General features: G+C 50.4%; 1 protein-coding gene across 1 annotated transcript; it reads right to left on the reverse strand.

The window, feature by feature from the left end:
* Positions 1–3,346: 3,346 nt before the first annotated feature.
* On the reverse strand, positions 3,347–13,089 carry FOXN4 (forkhead box N4). The gene is made up of 10 exons (XM_029284108.1): positions 13,004–13,089; positions 7,481–7,656; positions 7,145–7,248; positions 6,928–7,050; positions 6,485–6,487; positions 6,072–6,199; positions 5,860–5,956; positions 5,136–5,343; positions 4,184–4,561; positions 3,347–3,597 (listed from the first exon to the last, which is right to left on the reverse strand). Exons 1-10 carry the CDS (start codon positions 13,087–13,089, stop codon positions 3,347–3,349), a joined length of 1,554 nt encoding a protein of 517 aa, XP_029139941.1.
* Positions 13,090–22,298: the final 9,209 nt, after the last annotated feature.

Consider the following 22,298-nt stretch of genomic DNA (forward strand, 5'->3'; position numbering starts at 1 on the left):
TAGAGGGATAAATCATCAGCAGGTCGAAAGTATGTGAAACATCAGATGCATAAAACACTTTAAACTGCCCCCCCCGGCTCCCCCCTCCGATCTTTTCTGAAGGAGACCTGGGACAGAGGAGGTGACAGCTGAAGGTAATTTACATTGTCCAGCAGGTCCTCTGTTGGGCTGGAGTTCTTGGCAGGCCCACTAATCCTTCACGGGAGTGTGAGTGTCTCTGCCTCTGGCATTAATGCTTGAGCGTGTCTGGTCTGGGGTAGTGTTTTTTTCCCCCCTAGCAAGAAAATAGGATTATAAACTCCTTTTTCAGGGGAGGAAGAACCACATCACAAGATCTTGCTTTTTCTGGCTGGAGAGCTGTTAATAAGTCTGTCTTCTCAGGGAAGGGAGCCCCCAGCCCCAGAACATACTGTGGAGGAGCTGCAAATAGCTGTTGTTTTTTAATAAGAGCAACTCTTTGACTTTTGATACAGACTTCAATGTTTGTTTTACCTTTTGTGAGTTGGAGATTCATTAAACCAGTCTTGATTTTCTTAACGGTCCCGATTGCATTTCTTCATTCTCCACCCCAACCACCCCAGGAAAGATGCAAAATTGCTCTCTAGACCTGATTCGCCGGTGTGGATGCTGCCGCCGCCACTTAGCCGTGTCTCTGTCAGTAACACATTTTTATTGTCGTTTGTTTCCCTACAAAGCTGACAGTAGTAAATTATGGGATGATCAGCACATCAAATCATCAGAACTGAAAGTACATTTTCAAGGGGAAACCTTTTCGTAGACCATTTCCACTTCCGTCTGCGTTTTGCTTTTCTAGCCTCATCAGGCATTACAATGTCTGTAAGTAGTCTTATATTTGCTTTTTAAAAAAATATTTGTGTGAAACAGGTTCCTGAAGAACAGCCCATGAGGGTCATCCGGTAGGAGTTACACCCTGACTGCTTTCTTCTAAATGATCTAAGTTAGAAGCTGGTCTTCGGGGCCAGCTTTAGGCTAAGGCCACACAGGCACGGTCCTGGGGGAGCACCAGGGCTTAGGGGGCACCACCCCACCCCTTCTTCCCAAAACCAAGGCGGCTCTAAAAATGCACATCTTCCCATTGGCGGGAGGCGGCACCGTCGGACAACATGGCCTACTACGGGGACCCTCCTCTCCCCTTGGGTCAGCACCGGCGGCCTGTACATATCGGCCTCGTGCAGGGAGGCGGGTGCCTAAGTTAACCTTTATAAATGCAAATGACCCCTAACCTTTTAAGAAGTCAGCAGGCCTCTTCCCCCCCTTTTTTCCCCCCCAGGCAGAAAAAAAAGCCAGCGTGCTATAGCCTGTTCCTGATCTCTGGCAAGATACAAGAGAGGGCTACAGCAGAGCCATCCTGTAACCCTTGTTCTGGGTAAGGGTCTCCATGGGTGGGTCAGGGGAGCTTTCGGGGCCCTGGGGAAGGCTGTCGTGCGAACCACAAACCAGACAGTGGAGGGTCCCAGCATACTTGAAAGGCCCTGGGCTTTGCTGGAGAAAATGGTGCTGTCCCCATGGAACTCGGCTCCCCTTTGCTAAGATCTCCAGGGCGACCTGGAGGGTGAAGAGGGCCTTCGCACCTTCAGGGGGGTACATGCAATTTTCTTGAACAGCATTGTTTGGCCTCGTTTCTTTCAAACTGAAGTAGATGCAATTCTGAGACAACAGAAGAAATGATTAAAACCCTATTCACAGTAAAAAGGTGTTTGAAAATAAATATTAAATCAAAGTTAACCTGGTATTGATAGCCTACATGCTAAATCAGAAGGTCTTAACTGCAATGTGCAGCCTCTCCTATTAGTGGTCATTTTTTTAAAACAAACAGTAAACAAAGATTAATGCATGATATATTTCTAAGTAAACGTTCAGGGCTGAGCTGCAACAAAAATAACATTTTTATGTCAGTTGTAGAAAAGCTTTCTGCCTAAAACTAGGCTTGGTCTTTCACAGAAAATGTTACGTCTACAGTAAGTACATCCAAAGTGCTTCTTTTGAAATTGGAGTTTAAAAATGTCCAAAGTATCCTGGTGATTTTTAAAATAGTTTGCTGCAGTTTGAATAATTAAGTAAAAAAATATTAACAGTGTTTTTCAAAAGTCAGTGCTGAGCATAAAAAAATCCCCTTTTTGTTCTCATAAAAATAAATTATAAATAAAATTTACAAACAGTAATACTGCTTAGCCCGAGAATCAACAAACCTCCTAATCCTAATCTCTAGTATTTTTTTTTTCCAAAAAATCTGTAGTAAGATTGTTAATCCTAATAATCTATTCAAGGTAAAAAAAAAAAAAATTTCTCATTTAGTACATTATTTATCCTGGAACCCAGGACTTTTTCTGCTCTTGCTATTAAAAACATCCTTTTCCCAGTCTGCAGCTTTTACAGTCAAAGCTGGAAACAGGGTTAATGGTCCTGCGAGGGGAGGGGAGGGGAGGGGAGGTGGGCCTAGTGGGTATGTCTAGGACTAAAATTCCTCTCTCGTGCAGAACGTCCGAGGCCTGGAAAGAGGACTCTGGGAGGTAGACAATTCAGCCAGAGTCAACGGTGAATCTGAGGAACAGCTCTGGAAGAACCTCTGGAAAGCAGGACTGGACAGGCAGGGCAGCCATGAGCAATGGGGGGGGACACGGGGTGTGTGTGGCTTGGAACAATTTCACAGTACTTACCAGTAGGAAAGAAACAAGTAAGAGCTTAATCAAGACACAAAGTGCCCCCCAAAAGATGTAGCCAAAGGAAGAGAGGCTGGCTGATCTCAAGGCAAGGGGGCGAGAGGCACACGGGGGTCTCCTTCGGATAAGGAGTTGGGCAGGGGGGCTTTGATGAGCTCAGAGAGCATCAGAGACCTAATGGACAAGTAAGAGCACCTGGGGAGGAGGGTGTATATTTCATCCTTCCTTCGGATAGAGTTCATTTAAATTTTCTAGCCCCTTTTGATTTTGCTCTTCTGAGAACGGCTACTTTTCTGTTCTTGCTGCCCTCTCTCCCCCCCACCCAAAAAAAATCCCACAATAAATTACAATGCTATCTGGGTTCTGATGAAGAAGCAAGCTGCGTGCTTCCTACACAGTCCAGTAGCGAAATCAGGTCTGTGTCGAAGCTGCCCACCCCCACCAGATTTCTTAAAAGATGGGCTTCGTCCTAAGAGTGCAGGCTTCTTTCGTTTAGTACTCTCAAGACCATAAGGCGGTCTTGCAACCTTGGTTGATGGGCTGAAAATGGGGGAGGCCTGGTTTTCACACCGTCAGCGTGACCCCCACAAGACCTGGCACTCACTTGGGGGGGGGGGTGTCTGCGAGCACGACAAGGTTGCCCAGTCCGGGTGTAACGGGGCTTTTCAGAGCAGAGCGATGGGTTTGTTCCCTTGAGGGCCCCGGTACTGTGTGGGGGAGACGGCATCCAGCGTGGCGTAGGTTGTGTAGAGGCCCGTCACCTGCAAGTCTGCAAAGGAGTGGTGGCTGGCACTGGGTGCAGGGGGCAGGCTGGCAGGCGCCAGGTCGCAGTCGGAGAGCGCCAGGGGGGAGTTGCTGAAGGCGCCCAGGGATTCCAGGTTGAAGCTGTCCTCCTTCTCCTCCTCCCAGAGGTTCCCTTTCAAACAAAAGAGATTGTGATCGGATCTCTACTCAGACGAGACTTAACTGGACGATTTTAGCAGTGGGACGGATAAGGGCGTTTTCTGCTTCCAGACTCCCTCTTTTCCTCGCCCGCTGTTTGACTTTCCGGAGAAAAGGAGAAAAATGTGGCATTGTGTGTTTTTTTTTCAGTAGACATTTAAGCGACTTTATTCTGGATCAGCCACTTCAGTCGTCCTCTCGACTTGAGCCATTAAGCTCAGATCACCTGAGGATCTCAGCCTAGCCTCTCCCCCAGGTGCCCCTCACAAGGGGCAGGTAAAAGGAACTAAAGGGAGCCATAATGTTACTGGCAGAATATTTCCCTCCACAATCACATTTTCCGGGCCAGCCCTTGAAAAGACCTTCAGGTAGAAAAGCTGGCCTGCTGGGAGCCGTCCACACCGCCACTGTTTCCTCCCACAAAAGCAGCTTGAAAATAGATGGAGGCAAGAATCCCTGCAGATGAGGACCCCTCCCCCCCAAACTTGACCCAGCTGCCACATCAAAAAACAAAACAAAACAGCAACTCTAGTTCCAGCCTCTCCGACCTTCTCTCTTACCTTGGAGTGCGAAGTCCATAATGCTGGGATCGAGGGCGTCCACCTCAGTGCTCAGGTCAGTCATCAGGTTGAGAAAATCGGGGCTGCGGCTCACCAGGTGGTGAGGGAGGGGGCTGTGGTGGACGCCGGGCAGGGCGTGAAGCGGGGGTGTCTGTGCAGGGGCCGGCGAGTCTGGGGCCAAGCACGCCTGAGGCTGGATCTGCCGGTGAAGCCGGACGGACTGCAAGGACGGCGTCCTCATCGGCTGGGGCTGCACCTGCAGCAGGTGGCCCTGAGCGGCCGCTGCCCCGTGGCTGCGCATGGACGCTTCGGCCTCCGCCAGCTTGCCGGGCCTCCTGCAGCCAGCAGGGCGGTCAGTGATCAGCTTGTCCAGTTCCTCTGCAGGGAGAAACGGCTGTCTCAGAGCAGAGGCAGGATCGTCGTAATTGCACCGAATCACTTATTTGCATGGTGTGCTTTTTAAGTGCAGCTAGTCCTCAAAGTGACCCTTCGAACAGCACTGAAACAATTGACTTATAGCCCTTTCCCACACTTAACGACCGTGGCAGCATCCCCAGGGTCATGCGCTCAAAATTCAGACAACCGACTTACGATGGTTGCCGTGTCCCAGAGTCACCTAATCCCCTTTTGCGACCTGGCAAGCAAAATCCACAGGGAAGCCAACTTCACTTAGCAACCCTGTGACTAACTTAAGACCCAGCGATTCATTTAACAACTGTGGCAAAAAAGCTCATAAAATGAAGGAAAATTCACTTAACAAATGTCTCACTTAGCAACAGAAAACATCTGAGTTGTGGCCGCACTTCCACCACTTTCAGAAGGCTAAGAAGGAGGGGAGGGGAAGGGCGGCTGCCTCCCGAGAGGGCTGCCCGCCCAGGTTTCCTGCCTGTTGAACCACTTGCGGGATTTCAGCCTGAGGGAGGGAGAGGCCCCTGGCAGCCCCAGCGCTCACCTGGGTTGGCCATGCTCCTGCGAATGGCGGCCGGGTCTTTCCTCTTCCACTTCTGCATCTCCTCCTCCATCTTGTCTATCTTGGCGGGATTGAGGGCCCAGAGGCAGCCCTTGCGTGAGGAGCTGCTCGCCTTGTTCTCGACCTTCTCGAAGCACTTGTTCAGGGACAGGTTGTGCCGCACGGAGTTCTTCCAGCCGTCGGGGGCCGTCTGTGAAGAGCAGGTGAGCCCTCACACTCGCCCCCCAGACACACAAACCTTGCCTAGAGCCCCCAAGTCGGGGTCCTGGCTGTGCTTTCCCACTTCTGTGACAGGGGCCAAAGCCTGCTCTGTGTGCCGTGACTCCAGAGACCCCCGTCATCCTTCACCCTCGGACCTGAACATTAATGCGATGCTTGTCTGGCCTACGAGGGAATCGTTGGGAGATACCTGTCTGCATTTCTGCAGGTGGCCCAAGGTGTCCCGTCTGCCTGGGAAAAGGCACTGAAGGGCGGCCGGTCGTGAGAAAGCGAAGATTCCCACGACCCAAGACTCCGATCGTGGTCAGTGGAGACCTGCTCCGTTCTTCAGTGGGGTCTTTCGGCATCCAATGCTCTCCTGCACACACACCCCTCCATCTGTCTGCACATGGGCCCACTGCGGGGTCTCTGGGCCTTCCCCCGAGGGCTGGGGAGGGGCTTCTGAGGGCCCGCTCTCCTGCACCCCGTTGGGCTCAGCCTTCCTCACCTTGAAATAGGGGAAGTGCTCCTTCATGAAGCCGTAGATCTCGCTCACAGGCAGGCTGCCCGTCTTGCTGTTCTTCAGGGCCATGGCGATCAGGCAGCTGCCGGAGGGAGAGAGGGGGATCAGCTGCCCTGCGGCGTTCCTGAACCCCAACTCTACCCTTTCCAATAAAGGGGGCTCCCTCCCCGAGTCAAGGGCTCTTGAGTTTTACTCACCTGTAGGAATAGATGGGCTTGGGGTACTGCTTGCTGTGCAGCTCCTGGGCTGCGTGGGGAGCCAGGCGGGGCTGGGGAAAGTGGGCGGGGGTCCCGTAAGAGGTGCTGTAGATGGTCACTGGATTGCACTGTGGCCGAAGCGAGAGGGAGAAGACCGAGTCAGCCTCTCAGAGGAAAAGGCAAAGCGGGGGGGGGGGGACATGGGCTGTGGGGATGTGATCCCACCCTGCAAATCCTGTTCGGGACACTTCAGCGCATCCATCGGCAAGGGGCTCAACAGTCCCCACAAATTATTTTGGTCTCCATTTAGTCCAAATGGAGGGGGAGGTCTTGCCTCTGGTGGCTGAGAAGTTTGCAACTGGGGGAGTGGGGGGGGATCCACCTGCACCTGACCTGACCAGTCTGCAGCTGACCTGCTTTTCTTAATCAGGGAACAGGGAGCAGTTCGCACAGAATGAAAGTCTGTCTCCTTTTCAGCTGCGCCAGGAAAGGGAGAGACAGGCGAGCACTTTTGCCCTCTGGGTGTGGCCAGGAGACCCATCAACCTTAGGCAGTGGAGAGTAGCCTAGCCCAAAGGCCGGGGGGCCTCTGTGGGACGAGTGGCAACCAACACCTCGGCTCAACACCGGCTTCAAGAACGGCCTTCAGGTGTCCACACACTCTTTTGGCTGCATTCCCCTCTGAACCCCAGTCTTTCACCCACAGTTTAAATGCTTCTCGTTGTCCTGCGAGGCTGTTCTCATGTGCACAGCTAAACCCACGGCCACTCTGTGTTGTAAACGTTAACAAAGGACAGCAACTAAGCACTGGCGAGGTTCCTTAAAGTTGTGCTGGGACCCCAAAGCCGAGACTGTACCTGCTGTGTGCTGTGGGTGATGGTGAAGATCTGCTGGGTGTGGCAGGAGGGAGTGGGGAAGAGCGGGGCCAGCTGCGGCTGAAGGCTGGGGGATGACTGCCCCCCCACCACATACGGACTTATCTGGTGTGGAAGGGAGAGAAACAGGAGCATCAGTTGCGCAGGGCTCCAGCCCCCCTCCCCCGGGGCCATTAACGAGGAAGGGAGCCTGTCTTACGTTGCTTTCGTGGGGCGAGACGGTGTTAAGTCCCAGAATGTTTGGAGACACGCTGGCTTGTACGTGAGGCGTCGCTCTTGGGGCCCCCGAGGTGTGCATGGCACCTGTCATCGAAAAGCAGTATATGATACGATTCTGGACTGTGCTGAATCCCCTCCCAGCTCTCTGTGGAATCCACAAGCTTGCATAGGCTCCGATCATAACAACCGGGCTCATTAAACCCAAGTCAGTGCTAGTTTTACACAATTCATTTGTCCTTTGTGTTTTTAAAATGACCACTAGGTATCCCAGCACTGAGGGGGTCAATGCAACGGAGGCCAAGAGTCAAAGGGTCACAGGGTTTTCTACCTGTCTGCTGCAGGACCACATTCTGGGAAGTGATGCCAAAATCCATCCTTCCGCTGGTCATCTGCTGCAGCCGAGGGACGTCAACGGAGGTCAGCCACGAGAGAGACTGCAAATCGCCGGGGAAGTCGTCTTCGCTCAGACGGGAGGGCTCCGAGCCCAACAGTCTACGGAGGAATAACTTTGTGGGTTTTGTGGCTGCGTTGCCCTGGCCTGCTAGCCTGAAGGTAAGGCAGCCTCTGTTCTGGCTACGTTTTTATTCCAGTTGCCTTCCCGCTCCGTTGTACGGGACTCTCGTGCGTAGGAAAGAAAGCAAAGACAAGAGGAAGGAGCAGTTTTCATATCATGCAGAGGAAGATGGTATTTTGCACCTTCCTACTTTCTTAAAATTAGAGTGCTGGGCACCAAACTCAGTTTGAGAATAAAGCTTTTGCAGATTGTTCCTAAAACTCCTGTTTCCTAAAGGGAAGGTGGTCGGTGTTTCTGTTCTACTGAAGTCTCAAGAGTTTGCCAGCAAGGTTCACGTGGCGCTTGGAGCCTGCTGGAGTTGCACAACACAGCAATGCCAGAAATAAATAATTTAAAATAGTGAGAAGGATTTAAAATAAATCTAGAATATTACAATGCCTTCTTTGCAGTTTCCAAGGCTTTGAAATGCTCTCTTCAACTCTCTAACTGCAAAGCAAAACTTTCCAGTTCAAAACTTCTGGGCAGTTTCCCTCCCTTCTCGGAGGCCGAAGGGACTACAAGATCGATTGTTGTTACAGCAGCGGGCGCTTGGTATCCTGGCTAGTCCCGCCTGTCCTCCTGCCACCCTTCTCCGAAGCCTGTTTTCTTTTTAATGTCATGTATTGATGTGGCAATAACCAACATCGCCATGGTTACACTTCTACAGTTATTTTGCAGAGCCAGTGGAGAGTCCCATGCCTGAAAAAGAACATCAGGTGACCGGTCTCCCTGCCCGGCCATTGGCCCAACTGTAAGTAAACACCAGCATCAGATGGTTCAAAATCGGGGAGCAGCCCTTGTCATCCGCAGGAGTTGGTGGCCCTGCGCATTGTAAGCCGATAAGCCATTGTGTGGGGGAGGCTGTCGGCTGCCGGCACGTGGCGACCTTTTGTTTTTGGAGATTCTGGCTTAATTGTTTTCTTCTGCCCACCCCGCCTCCCTCCCCCTTTTTACCAGTTCCCCATTAATCTGCCTGAATGACGGGAGACACTCCGCCCGTGCCATCTGCTGCTCCCCAGCCCCACACAACAAGCGCGCGGGGTCAAGGGGGTGGGAAGGGTCAAAACCCACAGCAGTGGCCTCCTATCAGGGACCACATGCACCACAGGCCCCCGCCATCCGGTGCGCTTCGGCACCTTCCTGGTTGGAGATGCTCCGGTGGAAGCTGATGGGCACCCGGCAACTTCACTCCCTGCTTATTTGCCTGGGCAGCAGCCTCAAAAATTTGCCAGTGTGGCAGAGAGAGAGAGAGTGTGTGGCAGAGAGAGAGAGAGAGAGAGAGAGAGAATCACAGCCTTTCCCCTAGCAAACGTCCTGGTGTGTGAGGAACGGCCACAGGTCCCTGTGCTGCAGACAGCCACCTCTTCCACAAAGCGGCACCCTTGCGGACTTAGCTGGGGGTGTGAAGATACAACTCTGGAAAACAAATACTCCTCATCTTTAAAAACATCCCTCGCTTTCTTCCTTTAAAGTGAGCCTTAATTATTTTTCTTAATTCTTTGGAGCTACGTATAGGAAAGGATTGGGCTTCTTAATTTTGCCCTCTCCCCTCGAAAAAACAACCCCCTTTTGAATAGGGCTGTTCGTAAGAAGGCACCTTGACCAGGCTGGCCGATGGGCCCTTCCAGGGATGTTTTCTGGGAAGAGCCGTGCCCGCCTCTCCCGACGCTCATTTAAATCAATTGTGGCTCTGATCAGCAGGCTTTATCCGATTTCCCAGTAGAACTATGGAAGTGGAATGGATGGGTTATTTCTCTCCCTGAGAGAGTTCTTGCTCCGATTATTTACCCCAAGAGATTTGGGGCCGTTTGGCTGCCTGTTTCCAGCCAATCCCTGCCTCTTCATTCTTCCTGCTAAGGGAGCCCTCCCGAGGGATTTGGGGGGGGGCTGGGGGAGTCGGCAGAGAAATCTGCTTGCCAGGTCAGTCAGTCGAAACTGGCCAATCCAGGGCACAGACTGATGACCCAGAGCCTGTTTCCAAATTTGCTTCGGAAGAGGGTTACCTTAGCTGTTCACACACACACACACACACGCCCTGCCTTTTGGAGGATGGGAGCACCCCATTTCAAGGAATGCATTTTTAAATCTAGAATGCTTTTATTCTCCACACTCTGGACAGTCTTTTCCCGATCAGTGGTAGATTAAGAAAGATGGTGCTCAGTTATTCAATGCTCAAGCACAGCTTTGCCACTAACTTTTCCACGGGCAGGAAACGGTGCTGCCTTCTTGGCTGGGCAGAAGGACCATGCCAAGCCCCGGCCCCAACCAAGCCGTCCAGAGCAGCCTTCGTGCTGAGCTGATCTGTGCTTGTTTGCTGCTTCTGAATGCCGGAGAGGGACAGGAGCCCCCTCAACGCACGCCAGCCAGCCAGCCAGCCAGCATAGCCTCTCAGGCCACTGAGGGATTACAGTCCTTGGCTGAATGAAAGACTCGGTTCCGGTGGCATTTCCTTTTGAGGATCCCTCCATTTTCTCACCTTGCAGCCTACTCTTTATGGAGATTATCCCCATCAATTCTATTTGCTAGGACTCCCTGGAACAAGGCTCCTTAATCCCTCGTGTTCCCACGTTTCTGATTTGTCACATTGTGGTCAAAGAGAGATCTCAAACTGGAGAGGCTGCGGGCTGCCTAGGGCCCTTTGGAGCAGATAGCCTGGCAAAATCAGACCTGCACACATACAAATGCACCAGCATGGATCCTCAGCCTGATTGTGCCTGTTTGATAACGTGCAGGAGAAGAAAAAAATGCTCATGAGGAAGAATGCAAAGGCTGCTAAAATTTTAAGTGAGCAATTTAAGTGAGATTTAATGAAGAGTCTGGCTGGACTCTACCTCTGGCCATACGCTAGAAAAGAAGTATTTGCTTCCACCTCACTGGCCCTTGGATTCAGAAGGATTCTAGCATCTGTCCATAGAAAGTTCCAGGACAAACGCAGAATTGCCAATTTTGCAGCATCCTGACTCAGTCTGGGATGGCCAAGAATTGATCTGCTTCTCTCACGCTTTTCTCTGTGTTGCTTTTCCGCTTCTGTTTTTTAACCCTGACTTTGAAATCTGGCTCCCTTCGTGTCTACCAGCCTCAAGTGAAACAGAAGCTTATTCTCAGCACAATTACCCCTCCCTTCCGCTAATTGGGGGCCATTCCTTCATGCCCCCCCTCGCCCGCCCGCCCGCGGAGCACTCAAGACCTCGGGTTCCCGTCCTGCACTGTGGTGACAGGAAGAAAGTAAATTGACCTGATAGAATTTGACAGGTCTATTCTCTTCTTAAAAATTGGTCAGTCTGGAAGATTTTCTTTTACATAATCCAAAGTGGTTTCTCATGGAACAGAACAAATGCTACAGCGCACTCTGGAGATAACGGTCTGGATCTGTGTACATTTTTTTTGTCACTTTTTAAAGGGGTCATGCAATTCATGGGTGGAAAAATGACCGCGGTGATAAATTACAACATTGTTTTTGAGGTGGGGTGAAGGAACAAGAAGAATTTGGGAAACGGGTCTATTTACAGAAATAAGCATTTTGCAATAACTAAGGTGACTTGTCAAAGGCTGCCTGAAACTCCATATAAACTAAGCTATAAGCGTCAATCTTTTTTACTTAAGAAATAAATTGGACTTAATTGGCCAAAGGACTGCGTATTTGATCTAAGCAGTCACTCACGTTCCTTATGCTAAGAATTAAAAAATCTTGCCCACATAATTTTCAAATGCCATTTATTCTCCCAAAATCTACCCTTATTAGATCTGGCAAGTATAGATAATTTACTTCACTTAGCAGTAGGATTTCTTTACAAAAGTTAGGTTTGTTAAGGGCAGCCTGCATAAGTTCACCGTGGAAGATCCCTTAGTGTAATGGCGGATACTGGGGCCCTGACCACTTTTGGAGGGGGGGGGTCAGCTCTCTTGTGATGGGGATATTTCAGGGTCTTGAGTCTGCAGGACCTAAATCCCTCTTGTTCCTGATATCTACCAGAGCAACTTCCAAACTGGGCCATGCCAGAGTGAACAGTTAATTCTCTCCCCACTGCGTTGTGTCAGTGGGATGCGGTTGCTTTTAGGGGGGGGGAGAAGATTGCAAAATTTGGACAATGTTTCCCCCAATCAAGTGTGGCTTCCTTATCCCTATTTGCAAGACAGAAAAGCTACAAACAGAAGAAAATGTTTTGAAAAATTAGAGGGTGAGGAATATCTTTAAAGCAACTCCAGAGACCAGCGGATCACACTGAACACTCCACAGGAAGGCTCCTGTCCTGAATTTGCGCCTGGGGGGACCTCCAGCCACCCAGCAACGGCCAGTGGGGCAGAATGAGGCTTTTCGGGTATCCCGATCTTAAATCACGAATGGTCTTGTAAAGAACGGCCAGGTCAGATTGGCCGCGAGTGACTTTAGCCCAGGAAGGCTTTTGCTGTCACTGACCACAAATGTGCCAAGAAGGAAAGTGACCGTTTGCCCCGCCTGTCGCTTCTAAGACAGCCTTCAAGGTGAGACCCAAGTAGATTATGTTGCAGTAGTCTAAAAAGATGATGCATCACAGTGACTCGGCACACCAGGTCTAAGCAGCACAAAGGGGATCCTGGCCAAAGTAGGCCCCTGACTCTCCAGAAGCACCCCTAAACCGCAATCTTGGATTTCCCAGAGAGTGGAGCTGTGTTCAAATCAAACCGGACTTCCAGACTTGGATAACTTAGCAGCACCATCTCTCTCTCTCTCTCTCCCTGCTGAGTCGTTTCTAGGGAGCCCCAGAAGCACAGGACCTCCCCCTTCGTGGGAGGGGGGGAGACCCAACCATCTCCCTCGGCTGCCCAGCCTGGATTCCCAGAGGGAGAGCTGGCACGGCTCACCCTCCCCTCCCCACCCCACCCCACCCCCGCGATCCTGGCTGCCGATGGTGGCTTCCCACCGTGTGTCTGTTTGCCCCAAACCCCAAGTGGACTTGGATTCAGAAAGGGGGCGGGGGGGGGCTTTCATTCCAGGCAAGGCAGAGAGAGGCTGGGGGCGCATTTCCTCCTGGGGGTGCAAAATAGACTTTCCGGGGAAATCAGAGTTTGGAAGAAAAAAGTGGAGGGGAAGATAAGCGGCGGCGGGGGGGGGCTTCTGCTGCTGCGACCCCCACCTGGGGCTCCGGGGCCTGGGGCGCAGCTCCGGCCTTGGCGTGGGGGCCGAGGCTTTGGGGGTCGCCCGCGCGGAGGCTGCGCTCAGCGGGAGCCTCCGCGAAGCCCCCCAGGCGGCGCCGGGACGCGGGGGGCTCAGGCGGGGCGGGGGCGCCTCTGGCGGGGAGCGCTCACCTGTAGTCCGGCGGGGAGGGGCGGCGGGCCGGTCCCGGGTTCCTGACGAGGCCGGACATGGCGAAGGGGGGGTCGCTCTCCAGCATGGCCTGCCGGGGCGAGGCAGCCGGGTAGCTCTCCAGCATTTCAGCAGGGGGGCGGGGGGACTCCCGGCCGGGCCCCTCTCCAGCCCCCTCGGCCGAAAGCGGCGCCCCCGCCCCGCCCTGCCCTGCCCGGCGCGAGAGGGGGCAGCGGGGCAGGTACCTCCGGGGCGAGCGGGGGCGGCTGAGCCGGGCGACCCTCCGGCGGCTCCTCTTCCTCCCTGCCCGCCTGCCCGCCTGCCTCGCTCCTCTCCCGGGACTGGCCCGGGCCCGGCGGACCTGCGGCGGCGGCGGCGGCGGCTGTGGCTGCGCCCGGTCCGGCNGGGGGGGGGGCTGGGCGGCGCGCAGGGGCGGCTCGCAAAGGCGCGCGGCGGGCGGCGCAGCCCCCGACTCATTGAGGACTAGCCGCTTTCGAGGTCTGCGAGGCCGTGGCCAAGAGGCGGCGGCGGGGCCTGTCGAAGGCGGCTACTCGCCCGCCTTCCTTCCCGCTCTCTCGCCCGCCGCAGACGGCGGGAAGGGGCCCGCCAGCCGCCGACTCGGCCCCGGCCGAGCCTTCCTCCGGGGGGCGCTCTCCGTCCGGCCGGAGGGGCTTTTTCCCGAGGGAGCACGAGACCCCCCCCGCAAAGGCTGCCCTCCCCCCCTTCCCTTCCCAACTGCCATTCCCAGCCTATGGCGCCCCGAGGGTTGGTTGGGGATGCTGGGGGCTGTAGTCCCCGTGCGGTTGGAAAGTCCTGCTTAGGGAAAGCTGGCGGATCTCTGGTTCCTGCAGCCCCCTCCTCCGCGGGACTCTCGGCCAGAAAGGAGCCCTCGCCCTAGCTTTTCCTTCGGGGGGGGGGTGCAGTGTGGCTGAGGGTTATCTGCCCCCCTCCCCTTTATCAGTCTTCTCCTTGATCCTGAGTGAACGCCTGCTAACTCCCAACCTGGTCACCCAGTCAGGAGAAGCCGCAACGAATGTGGGACCTCCCCAAATCTCTGGCCGTATCTTCTGACCCCCCCCCCAATCTGCTGAGCCCCGAGGCTGGCAGGCTTGGCACCCTGTGTGCACTCCCGAGTCGGAGGAGCCCAATGCAGACAAGCAGGAGAGGGGCAGCCCTGCCTGGGATGTGGGCTTCCTCCCTTTCGGAAGGCCAGGAGGGGGTCTGGCTCTGGGGTCAGCGCTTGCCCTGCCCTTACAAGTGAGATCAGCCCTCTGTTGTATCTCCTTCCAAGTTGGAGACCCATCTGAAACTTCTTGGTCCTTTCTCTGGTCTTGCTGTGTAGGAAAGGATGAAAACTCATCAACACAAACATTTCCTCTGCGTCTCTTAAGATGGGATCCTTGCTGCTGGGTGGAAAGGGCGTATGAGATGCAGCAGAGAAAAACTGACAAGAAAGAAAATAAATACTGAACAAAAAAGATCAGGTCTCAGCATCACTTTGTACTGTACGCCAAACTGGGCTGCAGAAACAATGGCAGTTGTGAGACAACACAAAAACAAATATTCTTTAAGTAATACTGTGTTTAAATTCACCTCTCCTTAGAATTTGCAATGTCCATTTCATCTGCATGAAAAACAATCGCGTAGATATTCTTAAACCTGCTTTGTGTCTCTTGTAGGCAGGTCTCTAAACTGAAATAGATACAGTTATTTCAGTTTTATAAAACCTGACTCCCCCCCCCCCGCCAGTGTACGAAAACCTTGTGTCAGTAACACTTTTATCTGTGTAACAAATTGTAGTTAAAATCATTATGTGTGAAATTACCAATTAATCCCACAGGGATAAGGCCTTTAGTAGAAATCTACTCACTTGGGACTGTACAGATGGTGAATCAGAGTTTTACAATAGACTCAACTACTGATTAAATGCAGAGATGTAACGGACAAAAAAAGCCTTCCTCAAAATTTGGCTAGAGAATAAAATATTGGGTCCTAGTGCCCGACAAGTTCAGCATAGTACAGTCTTTAAAACTTTACTCTGTATTCTTTTTCTGCAGTGGATCCTCCATGCTGTAGGAAATTGTTTTTGCACCGATATTGTACAGCCTGAAAGAAAAATGCAGCAAAAGTCTCTCTCAAAAGCAGAATATAAGGCAGCAAGCAGAGGACTGATAAGAAACTCCCTGTGAAAACTGCTTTACTGCTCTTTTGGTGATACCTTGGTGCTGTAGAGTTTATTTCCCTCTAATTTTTTTACATTTCAGAAAGAACGTTTTGTTTAAATGATGCACATTGGCCGGTTGTTGGGGGCAGACATAACAACTTTCTGTCTGGTGTGACCTAAGACCTGGTTTGGTATTAGAAATTACATCCTTTTGTGTATCAAATCCTTCATGTTTCTAGATTTTATATGCTCTGGGCAGAATCATAAGACTCTTCTTTTGGCTGGAATTACCAAGACTGCCATACTTAAAAGATGTTAATTATTATTTTTTAGCGCTAAGCCTTGTTATTCTTTCTTACTTTAATAGGACAGATCCACCTGTGGCCTCGACATGCTATTTGCTTTTAGTTTCAGTTTTGACATGACTTGGAAATCCCATTCAACCATTTTTTTCTGGCCTTCCTTGGCTAGAAACTGATAATTTCAAATAATGAGTAGAAAGCAGTCCAGTCCCCCTTTTTTTTCCCTAGTCAAGAGCCGTGCTACACAATTTAAAACCAACTTTTCCCAAAGCACTTCGTGGATTTGGGAAAGGTCAATTAACTTCTGTTTCCTCCGAGTAACCCCGGGAAGAGGTAACCCTGTGAAGAGCAGGCAACAGTTGTGTCCAGTGACCTTCAGGGGCAGGAAGTTCACAAGTGCAACTAACAATGTCACCTCAAATTTGTTCCTGGGCTGGTGTATCGCAAGAGAAGGAACAACGGTTGTGCAGCCTCTCCTGCTTCTGCAACACTCAGGTTCCTAGCTTCTCATTGAGAGATTTTATTTATTATTTATTAAGCAAATGTATATGGGTGCCCAACTCGCAGGCAGGGGATTCCAGGTGGCTTGCAACATTAAAAAAAACCCCAAGTTTAAAAACCCACAGTGCCCCTCCTCCCCATGGCAGCAGCAACGCAATCCAATCAGCTGCTCAGTGGACTTTATTTCCATTGGTGGCCCTCAGGCCCACAGACAAAACCACGTCTTCAGGGCCTTTCAGAAAAACAAGAAGATGTGGGGGGCACAATCGAGCCTCAGGGGAATGATGTTCAATAGAGAAGGGGCCCTTTTTCGTGGTCCCACCAGATTCCATCCCTAGCAGATCCTTCCTACCCCATTAGGTGTGTGCCACTTAGTCACGAGACCCAAAGAAATGTGTGTATCTCTCATGTGTCTTTTTCCATTCTTCTCCCTTCGTAGAATCCCTACTGTTGTGGTGAAACAATAGAAAATTCAAAAGCTGCACACCGAGATTGGTTTCCCGCACAAAGACTGAAGAAGGGGAGCTGTATTTTTTTAGGGGAAGCTAAGAGAGGGTGGCCCTCGTGTTTATTTCTTGAAGTGACAGCTCTGGACGGGGGTTTCAAACGTCTCTGCTTCTGATTATTTTGTAAATCAATTTCTACAGGAACCAGGTTTGGTTTCTGTTAAAATTACCATTGGACAGGGAAAAATATAGTCGCCACATTCCTTAAATGATATAACTGGACAGAGGTGGACACATACCCAAATTATTTTTCTCCAGCTTTGTCAAGTAGATCTAGCTTATCCTAAATAGGATATTTTTTTCCTTTTAACAGAAGAAATGAATTGAGGAATGGCTGCAGAGAAAGTGCAGTTAGAAGCAAGCCGGAGGGGAGGGGTTGGTTGATGTTATTCTTGTTTTTTTATTTGATTCACTTCCTCCTTCCGTCTTTAATAACCGAGTTCCTTAAGCTTGGATGACCCAGGTTTTGTTGCCCGAGCTGTGCCACTGAATGCTACTGACCCCAGCCAAGACCCCAGCCCCAGACAAAGATGGAGCTGTGCGAGGACCAGTCAGCCTCCATTATTGCCGAGAGAGCCTAGCAGGAAGAGACAGGCTTCATTATTTTTAATTGGGCTCTACAGTTAAATAATACACAATGGCCACAATCGTCTGGGAAGTTATATTGTGGAAGGCCATTGAATGAAGGGAAGCTGGGCCGGAGCCTAGCAGAATTCCCATTCCTTTCAATGGGTGAGGGCCGGGCGGACCTCCTGCCCAACCCAATGTTGGTTGTTTATTGATCCTGGTGCTGAAACGGTAAGAGCAGCTCTGTGGGGGGGGAGTTGTTAGACATTCACCGTTAGCAGAACTGCCTTGTGTTTCATAATCTGTCAGCAAAAACATATGCTATCCAAACACTGGCAGGTCATACCGATTAAATCCCATTTCTTTTTATTCCTGCATTTCCTCTACTGCCTGCTCCAGATCTGGATTAACCCTGTTTTGCCTGGAGTCCCCTAAACTAGAAGCTGATATCTGAAGAAGTCCAGACACGGGTTGCCATTTCAGTCTTCCACTGCGGTGAGTCCAAAGCACTTCCTTCCTGGGAACAATCCTGGCCCTGAATGTTGGGCAGTCTACAGAGCCCTCCCCCCATATTCTCCCCTAAAGGAAGGTCGAAGATCTCACAGCCCCAGCGAGGCCTAAATTTTAGCCCGTCCGTCTCTTTTCTTCCCCCGAAGACGACAAAGGCAGCTGGGCATGAGGAGGACCTGTGTCGTTCAGACGTTAGCTGAACCTGGGTTTAAGTAAGCAGATTAAAGAGAGACCTACATCTGCTGTGCATTTGGTAGCAGTTGTGAAATTCCTTGAAGTTGGCAGGGCTGCGGCACCACAGAAACCTCACCTAGATCCCTCTGTTTCATCAGCTTTAATAAGTGGGGATTAAAAAAAAAAAGTCTTCCATGTAGAGGCAATAAATTCAGCTTAATTTGTTTGCATGGAGGCCCTGTTAAAATGATGTCTGAAAGTGAGGGCACCACTCTGCAACACAGGAATACAAGCTCAGCACGTCTTCTCCAGGCCTCTCCCAAATGCGGAGGGTGTTTAGGATTGCAATGTTAAAACCCCGCATAATTCATTGCACTATAAAATGCAGTACCATATTTTATTGCAAACCAGAGAGCATGAAATTATAGCTGTAATGCAATGTTCTGTTCCCTGGAGATGCGGGGAGGGAGAAGACACACCTGTCACTTCACTGGTAGGCTTGGCTTCTCTGAGGAAGAAGTTCAGGATACCTGGTGCCAACTCTCAGGTGTTGAATTTTTGAAGCTCCCTGAAGAAAAGTGAAAGAGAGGGGAAAAAATAAAATTAAAAGTTGGACAGAGACCAGAAAGTAGGCGGTGGTATCTGATATAAATGGGCAGAGAAGGGAAATCAGTGTCGGGTACCTTCTATTCTTGCAAATGCAGGATTGGAAAACAAGCCTTGGATGGGATTGTCTTCAAAACACCTAACCTCTTTCTTACAACTCATTTAATATCTACGATTTGTAGACACCTAAATTGTTCAGTCAAGGTGGCATCACTAATCAAAAGAGTATGATTAAAAACAAGCAGACATGTTTATCTGCTTGAAACCCTAACAATGCAGTAAAACCCGACTTATTGCTTGTAATATTTAGAATTAATGAATGCAGGGCTGAATAATTGATGACTGTCTTAGCACAAGCAAGAATTCAATTAAATTTGAACAAGAAACACCAAGGCACTTGGCAAAAAAAAAAAATAATATCCTCTTTCCATTTTTTCCTACTGCAAATAATACCATTCACTTCTGCTCCTTTAGGGCTGCTGGCAGAGAAACAGGTGTGTAAAACAGGAGCAAAACAGGTATTGTGTTGCTTAAAAGTCATTCATCCCATCAGAGAAAGGGAGAAATCCAGACACCTGGGAGATCTCTCCACTTGGATGTCAGCTAGCAGGAATAACAACCCATTTGCCAGGAGAATGCAGGAGGGAATTGATTTTGAGAGAGAGTGCCAAAGAGGATTTGTGGGTTACGTTTACCAGCTTAGCGTTTTTTAAAAGTCAGGGCCAACCAAACAGGAGAATGACAGATAGGCGAGTGTGCTATGAATTAATAAGTAATAGTAACAATTTCCAACTAAGCAAATCAAGGAGAGAAGCAACCTAAAAAAAACCAAGGAGAAATTTCCCGCTTTGCCTCCAGAAGTTGTGGGTGCTCCATTACTGGAGGTTTTTAAGAAGAGCCTGGACAGCCATTTGTCCAGAGTGGGAAAGGGCAGGAGTATCCAACCTTGGCCATTTTAAGACCTGTGGACCAACACTCAAGAATTCCCCAGCCAGCATTCTGGGAGTTGAAGTCCACAGATCTTAAAAGTTCCCAAGGTTGGACACCCCTGGTGTAGGGTCTCCTGCTTGAGCAGGGGGTTGGACTAGAAGACCTCCAAAGTCCCTTCCAATCCTGTTATTCTGTTAAATGCCAGATGCATTTCCCTTATTCCTGGACATCAGCAGCTTACCGCCATCTACCTGGCTAGAGTAAGCCATGTTTTGGGGTGGGAATCATAAACACAGTTCTACATCACCTAAGTAGGCATTTTTACAACCAGGAGGTGACTGACCTGCAGTTACTAGGTATTCCTTATTCGGTCTCTATCTAGCGTGAGGCATCCCTGAATTATTAAGGATATTTAACATAAATATATAGTCGTAACATCAGCCTGGTTCTTGTTAGTTTTAATTTTTAAGCACTGCCACCAGTCTCGGACTAAACTCGTGAAAAGAGATCCCGTAACTCTTTGCTTACCTGCTGCTATGCATTATTAAGTGTAGAGGTTACCTTTACACTGACTTCCATAGACTCCTGACATGGGACTTGTCTGTGGAAGGGACCCCCAGGGGCCTCACCAGGCGAGCAGAAGTTGCTGCGGGAAAGCAGGGAATGTTCAAATGCCTTCTCTCATCCCAGCTTTGTTTCTGTCCTCAGTAATTAGTCTGTCAAGAAATTGCAGCAATCAAAGATCAGGCAGTGCCTGCTGCAACCTAATCTGCAGGAAGGTCCAGTGTCTAATTCTTATCAGGAGAATGAGCCAATACCAGCATCCCGGACCCAGAGGCTCAGCCGCCGACACGCAACATGAATTATTAAGCGTGCTTCACTGGGACGGAAAAGTCTTTTTGCTGAGCTCCTGGCATCATGTTCTGCTACGCTGGATCCTAAACAAGCCAGCTCGCCCGAGTCCTGGATGGCTTAGTCGGAACCGTCAGCATTCAGGATGGCGACGCAGGTAATGGTCAGGGCGGCGAAGGAGGAGGAGGAGGAGAGGTCATGGGAATAAAAAGCCTGGGGGAGTCTGAGAGAAGCTTCCACAAATTTGAAGAAGAAAGTTGCTCCTAGACCTCCTCTGACGTTGGGGAGCAATCTGGATGCCCTGGAGTTTCCATGGTGCTGTTGGGTAGGAGAGAGCCCGAGATTCAGGCCTCAGGATTTTGCATTAATTGCATTAATGGGGGGCGAGGCGCTTCCGAGTCCAGGTCTCTCCATTCAGGCCCATGAAGTAAAACGTAGATATTGTGTTCCATGCGTAGCTGTAGAGAGAGATTTTGAAGAGCTAACATATCAGAGAGCAAAAAGTGTTTCTTTCGTAAAACCAAGAACCAAAACTTTCATTTAAAACTTTCATTTAAATAAGCCAACAATGTAGAACCAATTCTGTCCCCCGGAACGAGGTGTGTCTTGGCGGTTGGAGGCAAGAACTGTCACCCAAAAGGTGCACCAAGTCATCCCACCTCAGGCTGTGAGCTGCCGCTGTGGGACACATCCATAAAAGAGGAAATTACGCCTAGTTTCACAGGACTGAATGAGAAAAACGGTCTGGAAAAACCAGTTAGGGCCAGTGGCTACCTTCGCTTCCTCCAACAAAAAGGCAGGCAGACAAGGTCTTGATCCTTCAAGTCAGAGACCTTCCCTGAGCACAACAAAGCAGCACCCTAGGGCATTGTGGGAAATTACAACGGATTGGGGATCCGCAAATTCTTGGGGGGCACCAGAAGAGAGAGGGGCTGGACCTCTATCCAGAGAGAGGGTACCAGCTCTATCCAGGCCAAGCAACCTTTGCCTGGGTGACCAATGTGGTTGAGGTGGATCTGTTTCTAGCCCCTTAAAGACTGCACTGTGTTACTCGAGCACCATGTTTTTCAAATGTGGCAACTTTAAGATGTGTGGACTTCAACTCTCAGAATTGAAGTCCTCCCATCAAAGTTGCTAAGTTTGAAAAGCGCCACTTTAACAGGGGGGAGAAGGAGGGAACATTGGAAGGAGGAAGCATTCTAGACTTCAGTTCAACAGATGGACCCGTCACTGTCAAGGGTGTGCTTAACAACGCACTTCTTTAAAAAAAAAATTGTGCTAGTATGTGCAAAGCCCTAGAGCCGTATTCTGGACAGGAGACCGCAACAGGGAATGACTTTGCTGCAAGTGGCTCTTTTTCTCTCCCACCCCAACGGACGGTCGTCCTCAAAGGGAAAGGAATGCGTTGTCTCGTGGCTTTTGTGTGTGCCAACAATATCTGGCGGAGGACAAAGCATAGTTGCAGACCAGCCCTTAATTATGATGAAATGTTTATATGGAAAAGACAGCTTTGCTTTCAGCCAGGCAAAAGGAGCGTCAGTTCGGGTCCTTGTGACTTAAGTAGGTTTGGATGCTGGCCTGAACGTTGCGCTCTGCTTAAATTGGTGAAGCCACTGCGATTCTGATTACCAAACAGGATTTGTAATTATGCTGAACTGGAAGTCAGAGGTGACACGGCAGTAAATTTAAAGAAGGGTCAGGTCATTTATTTGCTGTTTCATTTTTCTTTCCAATGAGGCTGTTATAAAAATCTAATTTCCCAACGCAGTCAGCTGTGAAGCAGCCCAGAACAGAATCTGTTCATTCGTTTATTTATTTGTTAAGCAAGGCAGGGCCAGAGGGGGGGGGGGAGCTTGTTAGGGGAAGCGGGGTTTAAAATGGAAGCGACCTGGACAGTGTTCGCAAAAATAAAGTTCCTGCCGGGGCCATATAACTCTTGCTTCAGAGCTGGGGGAGGAAAAAGGCTTTACCTGTTTCATTTCCAGGGGTTTGGCTGCTACCGAAAGCGCACGGGAGGGGGACGATGTGGGGGAACCACATGGTGTGACATTTTGGTCAGAGAGAAGGTGGAAGGAGGCTGCTGAGCTGGGAAGCAGATTGAGAGATTAATCAGCAAATTCATGTTGAAATAAATGAGTCGGCTACAGGCCCTCTCACACTTCATGGGTGAGACTAGCACAGTTGA

This window comes from Protobothrops mucrosquamatus, unplaced genomic scaffold (assembly GCF_001527695.2).
Source record: "Protobothrops mucrosquamatus isolate PMUCROS unplaced genomic scaffold, P.Mucros_1.0 scaffold374, whole genome shotgun sequence".
NCBI classification, from domain to species: Eukaryota; Metazoa; Chordata; class Lepidosauria; order Squamata; family Viperidae; genus Protobothrops; species Protobothrops mucrosquamatus.

Excerpts from the sequence above, each read along its gene's own strand:
- FOXN4 (XM_029284108.1), bottom strand. The coding sequence starts at position 13,089 with ATGCTGGAGAGCGACCCCCCCTTCGCCATGTCCGGCCTCGTCAGGAAC. Across the intron at positions 7,657-13,003 it reads CCCTCCCCGCCGGACTACAG|ACTGTTGGGCTCGGAGCCCT; the intron begins GTGAGCGCTCCC and ends ATTCCTCCGTAG. Across the intron at positions 5,344-5,859 it reads AGCACTTCCCCTATTTCAAG|ACGGCCCCCGACGGCTGGAA; the intron begins GTGAGGAAGGCT and ends TGCTCTTCACAG.